The 17,163-nt window shown below is 36.7% G+C and overlaps 2 protein-coding genes across 4 annotated transcripts in view; both read right to left on the reverse strand.

Annotated features, from left to right (window-relative positions):
- LOC126718860 (uncharacterized) overlaps positions 1-17,163 on the reverse strand; it is a 48,004-nt gene that overhangs the window by 27,640 nt on the left and 3,201 nt on the right. The window contains exons 5-7 of one of the 3 annotated variants that reach the window (XR_007653119.1): positions 16,989-17,051; positions 16,290-16,804; positions 3,403-3,594 (exon numbers count right to left, since the gene is read on the reverse strand). The exons of 1 other annotated variant lie outside the window; for it this stretch is intronic. Coding sequence is in view for 1 of the 2 variants with exons in the window: in XM_050421221.1 (XP_050277178.1) it covers positions 16,611-16,804; positions 16,989-17,051 (257 nt within the window). In the remaining variant the exon portion in view is untranslated. Of the gene's footprint in view, positions 1-3,402; positions 3,595-15,910; positions 16,805-16,988; positions 17,052-17,163 lie in introns of those variants that run through there. One more of the 3 variants, XM_050421221.1, reaches the window with a different exon arrangement.
- LOC126718861 (uncharacterized) lies at positions 3,503-7,968 on the reverse strand. Its single transcript, XM_050421222.1, has 6 exons — positions 7,592-7,968; positions 5,932-6,027; positions 5,599-5,817; positions 4,964-5,060; positions 4,294-4,356; positions 3,503-4,109 (listed from the first exon to the last, which is right to left on the reverse strand). The coding sequence occupies exons 1-6, from the start codon at positions 7,895-7,897 to the stop codon at positions 3,916-3,918; spliced, it is 975 nt and encodes a 324-aa protein (XP_050277179.1). The 5' UTR covers positions 7,898-7,968; the 3' UTR covers positions 3,503-3,915.

A 17,163-nucleotide genomic window follows, 5' to 3' on the forward strand; every position in this document is an offset into this window, starting at 1 on the left:
CGGACGGGTGGGAACGAGGGCAACACATTCAACTTGTGTACCATGACCGAGGGATCGATTCCTGGCATATCGTCATGGCTCCAGGCGAACACATCCTTATTGCTCCTCAAGAATGCTACGAGCTCTTAACGGATTTCGGGTTTGGCAAGCGTTCCGATCTTGGTGGTTCAATCTGGATTGGAACTGTCGAGAGTTATCTCCTCTAGCTTCTCTGTAGGTTCTGCCGTCGTTCGGTGTTCTTCTATGTTCAAGGCCTGGATCTGGTCTTCCACCTCCATCATAGCTACGTAGCATTCTCGTGCGGCAATTTGACTTCTGCGTAGCTCTCCTACCCCATACTCCGTTGGGAACTTGATCATCAGGTGGTAAGTTGATGTTGCCGCCTTCCACGAGTTGAGCGTGGGTCGTCCAATAATAGCATTGTAGGCTGACGAGCAATCGACCACCAAGAATGTTACGTCCTTGGTGATTTGTTGGGGGTAATCTCCTGCTGTCACCGATAACGTGACTGCGCCCAAAGGGAATATTCTACTCCCTCCGAAACCAACGAGCGGGACGTTTGTCGGTATTAGCAGCTCCCTATCAATCCTCATTTGTTGGAACGCCGGATAATACAGGATGTCGGCCGAACTACCGTTGTCGACCAACACTCGATGGATGTTATAGTCGCCTGCCCGCAAGGTGACGACGAGGGCATCGTCGTGTGAATGGTGTAGGCGTCTTGCATCCTCTTCCGAGAACCCGATAATGGGGCCTTCCCTTCTTGCCATCTTTGGCACTGTACCCGCCAACTGGACATTCTGTACCATTCGAAGGTATGTTTTGCGGGCCTTTTTCGACGATCCGGCCGCGGCTGTTCCTCCAATTATCATCCTTATTTCCCCTAATAGGGGCCTTGGTCGCTCGTTTTTTCGACGGGGGTGTTATTCTTGTGGGTGTTGCTCCGTTCTCTCCTTGCTGACGAACTTCTTCAGCTTCCCTTGTCGGATAAGGGCTTCGATTTGTTGCTTCAAGTCGTAGCAATCGGCCGTGTCGTGACCATGGTCACGGTGGAAGCAGCAATATTTGTCTCTGGACCTTTTGTTGGGATCACTCTTCAGCTTTCCCGGAAACGTCAGGGATCCTTCGTCCTTAATCTGCATTAGGACTTGGTCTATCGGAGCGGTCAACGGAGTGAAACTTGTGAACCTTCCGCCCATTGGTTTTGGACGTCTCTCCTCCCTCCGATCTCCCATCCGTCCTTTCTTCCGCCCCTGGTCCTGTCGGGGGTCCTCTTGTCTGTCTCTTTTCTTGGGTCTGTCTTCTCGGGCTAATAGTGCGTCTTCAGCATTCATATACTTGGTGGCCCTGTAAAGCACCTCCGACATGGTCTTTGGGTCGTTTTTGTATAGGGAAAACAAAAACTTACCCCCCTTCAGCCCGTTCGTGAACGCTGCCACTAGTATCTTGTCATCGGCTTCGTCGATCGAGAGCGCTTCTTTATTGAAGCGTGATATGTAGGCCCGTAACGTCTCCTCCTCTCTCTGCTTGATGTTCATTAAACAAGCTGTGGATTTCTTATACCGATGTCCTCCGATGAAGTGCGTAGTGAATTGAGCGCTCAGCTCCTTGAAGGTGCCGATGGAGTTTGGTGTTAGCCGGCTGAACCAGATCCTTGCTGCGCCCTTTAGGGTTGTAGGGAACGCCCTGCACATAATTGCGTCTGCCACTCCCTGAAGGTGCATCAGGGTCTTGAAGGTCTCTAGGTGATCGAGAGGGTCCTTGATTCCGTCATAACTATCCATACTTGGCATGCGGAATTTACTTGGCAGGGGAAAGGAATTGACGGATGCCGTAAATGGCGAGTCAGTCCGGTTGACAAGGTCGTCAAGATCACTGGACACTCGCCCCTTGAGAGCGTTCATCAGTACTTCCATCTGTTCCTTCATCGCCTGCATCTCCGCGATGATGGGTTGTGGAGCTGTATCCGTCACTGAAGGGATGCTAGCGTCCCGTCGCACTTGTTTGCTTGGGGCGTTACTCTCTTGTGGTCCGTCATTATTTCTCCTTTCCGCACTGTTCCCTTCTTGATCTTCTCCTTGGCTATTCACCGCCGCACTCTTTTGATTCAGCTGCTCTACTAGGTCGTGGTTTTGTTTGGTGAGGCGCTCCACGGCTGCGGCGAGCGTCTTGACCTGTCTCTCAAGGGCAGTCGTGGGGGCTTCTTCTTGGACGTCATTTGTGGTTGCCATCGAGCATGTGAGTACCATGTAACTCTTTTGTCTAGGAAGCGATAACGTTACCGTACTCTTTTCCCACAGACGGCGCCAACTGATGACGTCGAAAATTGTCACCAATGGGTCACACCGTACTCGCGACTTGAATCGAACCTGCACGACGAAACAATCAAAAGAATCCTTCAGAGAGCACCGGTGTGGTGCCGGCCAAAGGCTCTCCGACGGTCAAGTTAGAATTCCTCTGTTTTACTTAGTGCGTTAGAGAGGGTTCATTAAAGCGTACCTCGATTTCTGTGGGTATTAGGCCTTTTATAGTGATGGAGGGTTGACTTTTCCTTTTTGGTTTCCACCTCTTTCCAATGTGGGACTCTACTCCCAATTCTTCTAAGCGTGGTGAGCAAGGATTCCCATTTCCGGATCTTAGGGTTTTTCTGGGCTATGGACGTTTCGGATCATGGGCCCTTACTGTGTCAGTCAGTGATGGGCCTTCAAAACTGGGACCATCTTCACACAGGCCCAAGAGACCCAATCCGTCAGGCCCATTAAGGTAAGCCCATTAGGCCCAATATTTTATCATCTTCAATTATTATTATTACACACACGTGTACATAGAGTAATGCTAATGTATAACAACCATGAAAGACCACCGACTTTAGTATTCCTGCATCTTAATCATTGGCTCATTATTATTGCTAAATCTCATATCACGTGTGGACCTCTCAATTAGATTTTGATAATCAGTGGGTGTAACAAACGAAGTTATTCATATAATTTTTTTCCATTTTATTTAATATTCATTGCTCCTCTGGTTGAACTTTGAAACCATCCCTTCCTCTTGAAACAAGCAATGGCATTATTCAAGCATTACTGCCTTTAGAGTTGAAACTTTTTTTCTGAGAGTTTATTTTCTTATTTAAAAGGCTGTACATACACAAATAAATTTAAAAAACTAAAAGAAAAAGACAGCTCCAGACATGTCTAGGAAAGTCATCACAAGACTAGAGTGAAATATACTATTTATTCATCGCATTTTCTTACTTAGATTACATGACTACAATCAAATGTGCATCACAATGATAAGTTAAAATGGTATAGAACACATTGTTCTTAGCACATTCAGGTTCGATCATATTGCATCAACAATCTCTTGAATACTTCGAAAAAAACAAATCTAGAAAAATAGAACATTTGAAAAAGATTTCCTGATGAATTTGAACCCAGAAATTGCTGCTTCCACATGGTTTTATCTATTATGTTTTCAACAAAACATTCTATCATCACCCTACTGCAAGAAATATTCAGCACTTGAACACTTAACTGTAAGGCTTGTTTCTCAACATGTTTGCAAATGAAATGAGAGGTAGAAAAAAGAACATACCTTTTCAAACCTATATCTAAATAATGAAAATGTCTTCTGAATTCTGTAGTATACAACAACTGCTTCCAATGAATTTGACCATGCTCTGAGTGAACAGTAACTGTAGTCTACAAACTACCCAACAACCAAAAGCACTTGATGACTTGGTCGGAATTGTGTACTTGTCAGTCTTCAAATCAAACCCCATGTGTCAATGGTTGTGAACCTTAACTAATGGAATGACCCCCCTGGTACCCACACAAATCTAAAGCAACAATCTACATCAAAAGTTGCTGAGATGTAGGAATTGGTATTGAGAACAACAATGAGTTACTCTTGGTGTTACTTACAAGCTATACCATAGACCTGGGGGTTTACAAAGAAGGCATTAGACAAGAAAGCCTTGTTAAGCTCAACACCAGAAAACCCGGCTTCAGATATCTTCATTCCTGTTTCCCTGGTAAGGTGACACCCATCAGCAACTGTCTGTTGCAAAGGATCAAGAACATTCTGTATAAATCTAAGAACTGTTCCATCTGCACCACCAAAACAATAGCAAAGAGAATGGAAAAGGAAAAGGCCATTCACTATTAGAATAATAGTTGAATAAAAATTCATCATTTCTTAACAATTTAAGTTTTGAGGACAATAAGTAATTTATCATTCACTAGATCGACAACTTTCTGTCTTGCTAGTTAACCAAGAAGTTCAGCTTAATACCTTTAGCAGCCACATGTTCCACAAAAAGGTAAACACCACCAGGTCTCAGCACCCTCTTCACCTCTGGATACAATGGTAATAGAGAATTTGTCAAATATTTGGATATTGAGTCAGAAAATCCTAGTAACTATGCACCTCCTTGGGGTGCATTTGGAAATTAAATCCATCAGTTTTTTGCATATAAGCATTTAACATAAGCATGCATGTTATGTTTGGTCCTCATTAGGTAATCAGTTCAGACTTTCAGTCTTCATTTCTGCCAATGCTCCATTATAGTATTATCTCTAATCTTAGCGGATGAATTTTTGCCTTCAAATGCTACAAAACTGCGTTGTGCATCTACACATTTTTTCCACTCAGTCTTTTGAATCCAAATCTCAGTAATTAAAGGTAATAAACTTTGAAAATAAGGTAATACCAATACTCATTTCTAAGTTATTAAATCAAACTCCAAAACAATCAACTTATTAGTTAGAACGACAACACAGTTAAGCAAGCAATTATAGGAAAAGTCTAACCAATTTGCAAAAAGAAAATCATACTGTATATGAAGTACTTGACTTATGCATGCTCCATTGCTTCTCACAGAATATGAGGTTTCTATATAAACTTCAACTAATTAAATCTATAAAAGTAAAAAGGAATTTTTTTGAGCTAGATGGTTAAATACCTTTCAGTGTCATATCAACATCTTTAACAGAACACAACACAAGTGTTCCAACAACTGCATCAACAGAAGCATCACCTAAGGGTATAGCCTCCCCAACCTGTATAATTTTTGCATCTTCAGAATCTAAAGAACAGCTTTGTAGTTCACAACCAAATACTACCAAGGGAAAAAACAATAAAAAAATCATCTAAATCTAGTAGAAAGATATAACATGCCAAAACCTGCCTTCCATAATAGCAAGGGCTTGAAGCATTGATTAAAGTATCAGTTTTCCAACTCAATATCAAATTTAACCGATCAAATGCACATCACTAGAGATGCTTCAAATGCCTTACATAAGAATCCTAGGCTATCAATCCAATTGTTGATATTTGAAACAATTGTCATTGGATCTTACCCCACTAAAATGTCTGAGGAACATTTTCCAGTCATTTGGATACTTTTCCTCACATGGGTAGTTAAAGCCAAAATACCACAATGTTGCAAATTATAATGGCATAGAGTGCTACTTCTTGGACACCACCAGTGGATGTTTATAGAATTTAAATTATGGAAAGTACAATATTCAGGCAGAGAGTATGTTATATCATAAAAAGTTCAGAAAAAAGTAGTGCCATAAAGGGAAGCATTCTTACTGCTTGTAAGAATTCAAAATTTGTAAGCGGCAGGCCAGCGGCCTCTGCTGCCGCCTGAGCATACTTTTCCATCTTTCTATTGGGATCCATACCAAAAACCTGGACATCAGCTTCACCAGCATAATACTTGAGATTAGGGCCTGCACCAATGCCAATCTCCAACACTTTCTGAGCCTTCCCCTTCAAGTTACTAAACAATTGTGACTTGTAATCTGCAATCTACCGCACAACATAAGATTGCACACGCAAGTGCTGTCAAATATGTTTACACTTGACATGAAAAATCATACATGTACCACACTCCAAACTAATTACTCTAAAATGGGCTCTAACCTCAGCTTCATAAGAGTCCATGCTTTTATCCAAAACTGATGCATAGAACTCCTCATACCAATCCGATCTTGGAGGGTGAACCTTGTTCAACACAGACTACACAAACGAATTGTTACTCTTAAATCCTAACTGACACATAATTTTCAACTCATACAGGCAATTCAGATGTTGGGTAGAGTATCAAACACTACATGTCACAACATTGGTACAACACTTAGCTTATGCTTATGCTTATGCCAATATAAATCAAGGTTGTAGCACTAACAAAAATATCTCATATTATCTAAAATCAGACTAATATACACTTTTCGTCCTTGAAATTTTATCCAAAATCACTTTTCATCTCTCAAAATTTTCAACAGTTGCAATTCAATCCCTAAAAAAGTTAAATGGTATCAATTTCAATGCTGATGTGATGTGACTAACTTGTCATCACCTAAAATAATTTTATCTGCAAATAGATAGAATGACTAAATTAATACCTTCTAAATATTTGACTAAATTGTAAATCACCCTTTGAGTTCATTTTGAATTTGTTACCTTTTATTTAAAATTTTAAATTCATCCTCCGCGACACTATCATATCGCTCTAAATCTCAATCTTCCTTACCTGCCCCTACTAATGATGTGGCTGTTAAATGTCACCTAAGTTAAAAAATGCCACCTATGTCCAAAATAATGTAATTTTTCTATAGAGGAAAAAGAACAAACTTGGGCCATTTTTTTTTTTGAAATGAAAAAGCATATTTCAACTAAATTATTATGAAAAAATTATTTCTTTTTCCTTGATCTCTCTAGAATATTTCTATTTTTGTGGGTTCTAGTTAGTGTAACTTATAAAATCTATTTTCGTCAAATAAAATATATAGGTTTAACCCCGCCTACACTAAGTGTGTGTTTGGGAATTGCGTTTTGCACTTCCCACGTCCACGTTTTGCCCTTTTTTTTTTCAAGCCGTGATTGTTGATTTTTCTCCCGTGAACAGTGCATGTGTGCATTATTCACGGGACCCACAAACTTCACTTTTTAGCAACTTTTTCATTAAAAATGGGTCCCACTGTATTATTCACACATTTAAAAGTTATTTTACTACAGTGTTTTTAATTTTCAACTGTATCCAAACGGACCCTAAAACTCAATTAATATCTTGGCCTAACAATAAAAAAACAATCATCACCGAAAGGACTTCATAAGTTCAAATTAGGGTAAATTGTAAATTGCACCCGTAAAGTTTAGGAGTGATTGGATTTTAGACCCTAATGTTTCAGAAGTTGAATTTTACTTTCTGAAGTTTGGGGTGTTTGGATTTTACATTCTAATGTTTCAGAATTTGGATTTTACCCCTAAAGTTTGTGAGTATCTGAATTTTACACCTTAAAATTATGAAACTTTAGGGTGTAAAATCCAAATACTCCCAAAATATAAGAGCCAAAATCTAAATTTTGAAACGTTATAGTATGAAATCCAGACACCCCCAAATATCAGGAGGTAAAATCCAAATTTTGAAACTTTAGTGTGCAAAATCCATTCACGCTAGGAGTGTAATTTGCAATTTACCATAAAAATTATATTCTATCTATCAACATAAAGTAAAATCTCACCTTTAAAAAAAAAAAAAAAAAAAAAAATTTGCTTTGGAAAGAAGAAGATAGAAGTGTACCATATAATCATCAGTGTGTAAATTGGAAGCATTGGAGGGGCAAATAGGGAACATAGCCAAAGCCGTTGAGGTTGCCATTGCTGCTTCAATGAAACGCCTTCTTCCGCATATACAGCAAAACGACTCACCGTGGCTTCTCTTCATTGGTGCTTTCTGCTTATCATCATCATCATCGAACCGCAAATCAGAGCAACTGAAGGCTGTGATTTTGCCACGTGGAGGTTTCAGTTTAGAGCAACGAGGACTATAAGGTGTAATATTAGGAGTGCTGGAGAAGAAGAACACGAATGAAGACTTAACTGCCATTCTCTCTCTCTCTCTCTCTTTCTCAAATTGTCAGTTGTTCGTTGTTCGTTATTCGTTAATCACTCAACAGTCAACAGTATTTGTATGAAATGTAATTTAATGTTTCTTTTATTTACTTATTTATTTATTAGATAATAAATATCACACACTCGTTATTTTACATGCACCACATACACAGTCACATAAGCTAAAACGCGATTTTACTCTTTCACAATTTGTATTGAAATTGTATTTTTAAAACACAATTCAATGTGTATGAACTTAAGTTTGAAATTAGAATTTAAAGTTTGCTTATTTTATTATTTATTTTACTATTACTACTATTTATGGATATCATTGCACTTTTTACTACTAATTATGAATTCCACTTTACAGTACTTTAGCAAAAAAATTTCAGTTTCTGTTAAATAAGTTGTTCCTAAACAGACTTAAAGTACACAATAACAAGTTTGTAACATGATTATTTATTTATTTATTAATATACTAATATTACCTTGAACTTTGATTTGAGTGTCAATTGGGTCATTATTGGATATTTGATTTAAGCAATTCACCCTTGAACATTAGGCTTGTGATAACTATTTTGTTTGTATTTTCTGTTAATGGATTTAATTACATGATGTGCATATTGCTTCTACCGCATTATCAATAAGTTAAAATGGTTAAATCATAAATTAATAATTGAGAGATTAAATTAAACTTTACTTGTAGTTTTAAGTTAGTTTAACTAGCAAAGCTTCTTGTAGTTGAATAAGAGATTTAGAATTTGAACCTCATCTACATCAAAAATTAGTTGGTGTCTTAGTGTAATGATTAGAGCAATTATTATGGAATGGGCAATATAAGTTGAAATTCTATAAAAATAAAAAATTACTTAATAAATTGGGGATTTTAACATGATATTAAATTGGGGATTTTAAATTCTTTGCTAGGTCACATATCATCTCATGCATATCCATGTCATTACATATAAAAACGATTGTGCACGTGTAGAGTCATATTTATTATAGTAAATTGCAAATTACATCCTTAAAGCTTGCAGGTATTTAGGTTTTACAATCTAAAATTTCAGAATTTGGATTTTACCCTCTGAAGTTTGGGGGTGATTGGATTTTATATCTTAACATTTCAGAATTTGGATTTTACCCCCTAAACTTTGAGAGTGTTTGGATTTTAAACCCCCAAATTCTGAAACCTCATGTGTAAAATCCAAACACCCCTAAACTTTAGGGAGTAAAATCCATATTCTAAAACAAAAAGAAAAGAAAAGAAAAAAACTAAAATGGGTTCAAAATGAGTTCCCAAGAGAAGTAATTTGTAGCCCATACCCTTTCCTTGGATGCTATAAATGTAAACTCTACGAGGATATCGTTACAGGAAAGTCCATCTTATTGTATCACCACACATGTATTTATACATGTAAAACACTTTTTTGAACAAAATGAAATATGTTGTTTGACATCAAATAAAGAAACATGGTAAATTGCTTGATACTATCCAACGTCACAATTCATAAAATTTATATATATATATATATATGTAAGAAGGGAAATGTTAACTATTGTCCTAAGGGAATTGGTTTAAAAACTATTTTTAGAAACATTTTATGAGAAAATGATAAACCACTTAATTTTTCTGACAACTTTTTATATTTTCCATGAAAATTGTGTTAAAAACTTTTCTAATATAGTTTATTAACAATTACCCTAAGAGCCCCCGTTAGCATGACCCATATATGAAATCTAATATAATTCAGCTACTACATGATATCAATTTTAGGTCCAAAACGCTACTATCAACACAACTTTAAGATTGAAAAATACAATAGTATAAAATTGGCGAAAATAGCCTAATACCATGTTTTGGCAAAATTTGTGGCAAACTAGCACTGTTTCGGAAATATTTAGCAATCTACCACTTTTTTAGTATTCGAGTTCAGTGAACTCGAGTTCCTAGGTGAGTCACTAGCGTGGCATTGTTAACCTGAAATTTGTGCAATTAAAAAAGTAATATGGTACTCGATATTATGGAAATCAAGTACTTCTTTATAGTACTCGAGCTTAGCAAAGTCGAGTACCTTATTTTTCTTTTTGGTACTTACAGGCTCAACCATTGATGAAGCTCCAACCTCAAACATTGAGATCACACCACTATTTGTTCTTACTCTTCTTTTTAGTCTCGCTCGCCTTCTCTCTTTGTGTTTTTGCCAACTGTTGTTTCTACATTTTCTCTTTCTCTGCGTCTTTTTCATTTGTTGTTTCTGTAGTTTTCTTTTCTCCTTTGAACTCTAGAGTCTTCTGGTCTCTTTGAAGATGATTGACAACTTGCATTCTGTCAACCACTAAATACATGTTGTCAACCACTCATTTTTAAATTTCGTTGGGTTAATCAATTTTTTAATGGTTTGTCTATGCACTCTTCTAGCTTTTGTTTATTCTTTATTTTAAAATTTTACTAAATACATGCTGTCAAGTGTCAATTGTCAACCACTCTTTTCAAAATGTTTTGTATGAAACAAAAAGTAGAAAAAAAGAAAAAGAAAACTAAGGTACTCAACTTTGTTAAGCTCGAGTACTGTAAAGAAGTACTCGATTTCTGTAATATTGAGTACCACGTTTCTTTTTTAATTACTCAAATTCCAGTTCAGCAGTGTTACACTGGCAACTCACCTAGGAACTCGAGTTCACTAAACTCGAGTACTAAAAACGTGGTAGATAGCTAAATATTTCCGAAATAGTGCTAGTTTGTCACAAATTTTGTCAAAACGTGGTATTTGACTATTTTCACGGTATAAAATTAGATAATACAATTTCTTTGAATAATTTTACTACACAATTAGAAATAGAAACTTAAACACTTTCATAAATCAAGTATAGCTATTAATTGCATCAACCTTGAAGCTACAGTCTCTGCTTTAAAAATAGTATAATGATTTTCTCTCTCTATGAGAGCGTTCTTCCTCTAGGCCCTAAGTGCCGGCGTTTTGTCTTTATGATAGTTCGCTCTTTTACCTATCACCTTTCATCAAACCTGCCAACTTCAAACCCCCTTGCATCTCTCTTTTCAGTTGTCTTTTCTCTTTAATACTAACCTTTGCTTAGTCTTCTTAGTCTCTTTTAACCTTTTCATGTCTGCTAAGTGTCTTACTTTTCTTCTCTTTAGCTTCCTTTGTCTTGTCCGTTCCTATGGCTTTTTGTTTACATGTTGCTAGTTGACATCTTTACTCTTTTTCCCTTTCTTTCTTTCCTTCTATCTTTTGTCAACTTTCTTAACCGTACTTCTTACTCTCTGTTTTGTCCTTTGCATGCAACTTTTTCACCTCATCCTTGTTTTTCTCATGGATGACCCTTTCAATTTTCGAGACTTTGGCTGGACGGAAAGTAGCGGATCCGACACCAATGCTGATTTGTTTGCAGATGAAGTGTAGTCTGACTTCCACTCTAGTGATGATAAAGAAATTCCTTTTGCCCGTCATGGCCCTGTAGTAGAACTTGACCATGAAGAAGTCTTAATCCAATGAGATTTTTAAAGCCTCTGTGCCATTCGCTTCATTCTAGACTACAGGAAGTTTTTTGTGCACCATCTCTAACAAATTATTAATTCTGCACGGTGGATTAGAGGTAATGTGATGATCATCGAAAGGGATTCATACTTCTACATTTTAAGTTTTGAGCATGTTGATGATCTTAACCACATCTGTTTAGAAGGGCCATGGGCTGTGGATGGGGCTTTATTTATACTGGAGAAGTGGAGGCCAAACTTGGTGATTGAGAGGCTCCAACTAAACTTTTTTTCAATTTAGGTCTAATTGCATGGACTGCCTTTGGAGTACCAATACCCGAATTTAGCTGAGAGGATAGGACATATTATGGGTATATTTGAGTGTGTAGATTGGGAGGATAGCATTCCTTGTAATATTAGGTTTATGAGAATCAGAGTTCGAATCAACCTATGGATGCCTGTTATTTCAAGTTTTGTGCTTCGCCTAGATGATGGTTCAAAAATTTGGATACAGTGTAAGTATGAGAAGGTTCACAAACTCTACAACAGATGTGGTTTAATTGGGCATACGTGAAGTCAGTGCTCACAGAGCATGGAAGATATTGAAACAATGCCTTTTCCGATAAAGACTTCGCATTCAAGACCTTCACCAAGTAAACTTCAATTTTGATACACCGGAACCTCAATTTCGCAATTTCCTTCATGCTTTTTATAATAGTAGGAGGTGGACTACACAAATTAGGTATGGCTATAGGCATCACCAACCTCACTCCCGAACCCATAATCCTTCACCTATGCCTTATCCTTCTTCCTCTGATAGTTCTTCCCAAACACATGCAACTTACTCTCACAGATACCTTGACCCTGATACCCTTTTTTTGCATAACCTGGTTCCCAATACAATAGCACAAAGCCACCAGTCCCCACAACCCCAACACAACCAAGACACACAACAAACCACCTTGAACACTGCCATAAACTCTCTAAGCCTTGGCCACCAACCAGTTCCAAACACTCCCCTCAACTCACCAGCTTCTTCACCCCCTCACCCTTCCCCTATGGAACCTAGCAATACTCATAACCTCCTCTCTAGCCAAACTTCTGATGCCTCGTTTGCCATTCGCCCCCCCTTGGTTCCCAACAAGCTCTTCCACTCTAAGATGGTCATGGATTGGTGAAGAGGGGCCTTTTATCACTACTGGTTTCCTACAGGACCACCAACATTTGGTCTCTGACACTGAAAGTGAGTCCAGTACGACCATTCTGTTTAATTTGGATAGTCTAAATAGAGATAGACCTGAGGTTCTGCCAGCTTCAATTTGGAATATGGGACAAATCCCTGAATCTCCTGACTCTATAGCTGAAGCCCTTGTTCATCGAGTTAACCAAGATAGATTGCGATTTGAAATAGGGGAAACTAGCAGGGGGCCTCAAATCTCTCAGGACCAAACCCATTCTCAAGACCAAATCCATAATCCGAACCCTGTGGCCCATCAGGAGATACCACCTAGTGCAACTAATCACTTGAATTCTCTTGCTGGCCCTGGTCCAAGTCCTTTGATGAATGCTAGTACATGCACTCTTAGCTTGCCAGGCCCAATTTTTGTTGACCCAGGCCGAAACTCACCTAGCTATGTACACTCTGAACCTTGTCTACAAACCTAGCTTCGATTTGAAGAATGTAAGGACACTCAAGTTGGTTTGAAGGCTCCAAACCTAATTCAAGGAAGAGATTCCGTAAAGAGATAGGGAGGTTAGGTAGAAACATCAGATAGAAGCTATTGTGTGGATTCTTCTCTAACTCAATCACTCTAGGGAAGCAAAAGGAAGTCATATCTTTGGATGATATTGTGGAACCAAGCACTGTTGTTTCTGATGGGTTTATGGCAGATTCACTCACACCTGCCACATAAAATCAAGATGGGTTCTGGGAAGCTAACCCCTATCAGCTTCCCCTACAACCATGAGAGTTATAAGTTGGAACTATAGAGGTTTGGGCAAATCTTTTGCAGTTCTAAAATGTCAAAAAATTGCCCTCGAGTTTAAGCCTGATGTTCTCTTTCTTATGGAAACTCGACTAGCACTAAGGTCCTTTGTCTTCTCCTGTATTTATTTTCAACCCCTTATGAGTTCTCACCCTCACCCAAGAACCCTTTTTTTCCCTTCTGAAACACCCAATATTATGGGAAAATTTAGGAACGTAACAAAATATTTAATATCAAAATCTTTTCACAATACATTTGTTTTGAATTGCGTTTGATAATATTTTTTAAGGTTTGGCTTCCCTCTGGTACTTTTGTAACTAGACATTTCCTGTTTTAAATATACAATGGCAAGTGGTAGTAAGTTTTAATTTCAACATTTTATTTAGTTATTAGATAATGTGATAGTTTCTCATTAAAATAAAAGAAGATTTTGGTTAAAAAAGTACTAAAGGTAAGCCAAACCCTTTTTTTTATTCATTTTATTTTGACTTATGATGGGCTAACAACTTAGCTTGTTGTGAAAATATTGTGATTCTTTTTTGTGATATAAATGCAATAAGTTTTAAACCTGTTGTGTTTGTTGAATTATAGTTTTTTTTTTTTTTTTTTTGAGAAGCAATTATAGTTGTTCTTTAATAGTAGATTAAGAGACTCTTTTTTTGGATACATTAGTGGAGGTTGAGGAATTTGAATTGTGGTTAAAACATTAATTGATTTTTGGTATAAATGATATTCAAACCTAATTATATTATACGGCAATAAGAAATTTGATTGGTTAAACTAACTAAAACCAACGTCTCGGAACTTATTATATTTATGTTGCCTTTTATGATTTGTTGAGAAGTCCATTATGGTGTTCATTTGGTATAATTTATTTAAAAATAAGTGGGGATAAAGTCATGTTAATGATGTGAAGATTAAAAAGTTTTTTTTTTTTTTGAGAGAGAGAAGATTAAAAAGTTTTATATATTCTTTTAAGATGGGAAGAAAAAAAGCTAAACTAAATAAACATGTGGACTTATGTGAAAATAGTGCCAATGGTGAGTTAATATTGAAAATAATATTAGAAGCAAGACATATAAGCAAATTGTGAAAAATATTGGAAATATAGATTATGGTTTTAGTTGGTAACAATGATTTTTTTATTTAAACAATGATGTCACTTGTCATGTCCTGAAGAAATTTTTTTGGGGTGTTAGAAAGTGCCAAAGTGCATTGATTTAGGGAGTCAAGCAACTCTAAGCTAAATAGGTATTTATTTATTAGTTTTTATTACTTACCAATTTAATAAGATTCACTTATTGTTCAATTCCTCTCTATAAACCCGGTATAAAACACTAATATTACTATTTTCGTGTGTGTTCTAATAAATATTATTGTTTACTAAAAAAAAGTATCTATTTTTCAAAAAAGTATATATTTTTTAATTTATAAAAATTATGAATCAATCGAGCACCAATTAACATATTCATTCTCCCACCCCCCACCCCCCCCCCCCCTTTTTCTTCTATATCTTGCAATAGTTAATACAATGATAACTAATGTAAAATCTTATTAATGATATGTTGTTTAATGAGATTCGATTTTGGAGAAAATTAGGGATTGAAAGAAAAAAATAAATAATTAGTGTTGTTTGGTTTGGTGTTTTGTTGAGCCTTTTTAGTTGTTGCGGTTGTTTTTGTAAATCCCATCGTTTTGTCTTGCATTTGGATTTTCTAAGCTAGTTCTACGCCCCCACCAAAATTCATGTCTCATTCCACATTGGTAAGAGGGCAGTCAATGATGGTTTTAGGGGTCACAGTTGACAAAATTGCAATCATTTGTACGTTAACATGTAAATAGCCATCTTTAATATGATAATTATTGCACTAGATTAACCAAATATAAAATGAAATACATAATACAAATGAAAAAGAAAGTGTTATGATTGAATAAACCGGAGAGAAGGGACTTACAACTATGCCAAGAGCTGCCTGGTTTGTCATACACACCCAAGTATAGCTTGATTATTAGTGTTATTATTATTATTATTTTTTTTTTCTTCTTATTTTCAAGTATAGCTGAATTATCATTATTACTACACACGTGTACATATAGTAATGCTAATGTATAACAACCATGAAAGACCACCGACTTTAGTATACCTGCATCTTAATCATTGGCTCATTATTATTGCTAAATCTTGAGCATCTTCTTGAATGTGACAACTTATGTGTGGACCTCCCAATTAGATTTTGATAATCAGTGGGTGTAACAAACGAAGTTATTCATATATATATATATATATATTCCCCTTTTATTTAATGTTCATTGCTCCCTTGGTTGAACTCTGAAACCATCCATTCCTCTTGAAACAAGCAATGACATTATTCAAGCATTAGCCATTTACTGTGCCTTACTGCCTTTAGAGTTGAAACTTTTTTCTGAGTTTATTTACTTATTTAAAAAGTTGTACATACGCAAATAAGTTAAAAAAATTAAAAGAAAAAGATAGCTTCAGACATGTCTAGGAAAGTCATCACAAGAATAGAGTGAAATATACTATACATTCATCACATTTTCTTACTTAGATTACATGACTATAATCAAATGTGCATCACAATTATAAGTAAGGATGGTATAGAACACTTTGTTCTCGGCACATTCAGGTTCGATCAGATTGCATCAACAAGCTCTTGAATACCTCGAAAAAAAACAAATCTAGAAAAATAGGACATTTGAACAAGATTTCCTGATGAATTTGAACCCAGAAATTGCTGCTTCCACATGGTTTTATCTATTATGCTTTCAGCAAAACATTCTATCATGACCCTACTGCAAGAAATATTCAGCACTTGAACACTTAACTGTAAGGCTTGTTTCTCAACGTGTTTGCAAATGAAATGAGGGTAGAAAAAAGAACAAACCTTTTCAAACCTATATCTAAATAATGAAAATGTCTTCTGAATTCTGTAGTATACAACAACTGCTTCCAATGAATTTGGCCATGCTCTGAGTGAACAGTAACTGTAGTCTACAAACTACCCAACAACCAAAAGCACTTGATGACTTGGTCGGAATTGTGTACTTGTCAGTCTTCAAATCAAACCCCATGTGTCAATGGTTGTGAACCTTAACTAATGGAATGACCCCCCTGGTACCCACACAAATCTAAAGCAACAATCTACATCAAAAGTAGCTGAGATGTAGGAACTGGAATTGAGAACAACAATGAGTTACTCTTGGCGTTACTTAAAAGCTATACCATAGACCTGGGGGTTTACATAGAAGGCATTAGACAAGAAAGCCTTGTTAAGCTCAACACCAGAAAACCCGGCTTCAGAGATCTTCATTCCTGTTTCCCTGGTAAGGTGACACCCATCTGCAACTGTCTGTTGCAAAGGATCAAGAACATTCTGTATAAATCTAAGAACTGTTCCATCTGCACCACCAAAACAATAGCAAAAAGAATGGAAAAGGAAAAGGCCATTCACTATTAGAATAATAGTTGAATAAAAATTCACCATTTCTTAACAATTTAAGTTTTGAGGACAATAAGTAATTTATCATTCACTAGATCGACAACTTTCTGTCTTGCTAGTTAACCAAGAAGTTCAGCTTAATACCTTTAGCAGCCACATGTTCCACAAAAAGGTAAACACCACCAGGTCTCAGCACCCTCTTCACCTCTGGGTACAATGGTAATAGATAATTTGTCAAATATTTGGATATTGAGTCAGAAAATCCTAGTAACTATGCACCTCCTTGGGGTGCATTTGGAAATTAATCTATCAGTTTTTT

Source organism: Quercus robur, chromosome 3 (assembly GCF_932294415.1).
Source record: "Quercus robur chromosome 3, dhQueRobu3.1, whole genome shotgun sequence".
Taxonomy (NCBI): Eukaryota; Viridiplantae; Streptophyta; class Magnoliopsida; order Fagales; family Fagaceae; genus Quercus; species Quercus robur.

Excerpts from the sequence above, each read along its gene's own strand:
- LOC126718861 (XM_050421222.1), bottom strand. The coding sequence starts at position 7,897 with ATGGCAGTTAAGTCTTCATTCGTGTTCTTCTTCTCCAGCACTCCTAAT. Across the intron at positions 5,818-5,931 it reads TGGACTCTTATGAAGCTGAG|ATTGCAGATTACAAGTCACA; the intron begins GTTAGAGCCCAT and ends GTTGTGCGGTAG. Across the intron at positions 5,061-5,598 it reads ATTTTGAATTCTTACAAGCA|GTTGGGGAGGCTATACCCTT; the intron begins GTAAGAATGCTT and ends AAAATTATACAG.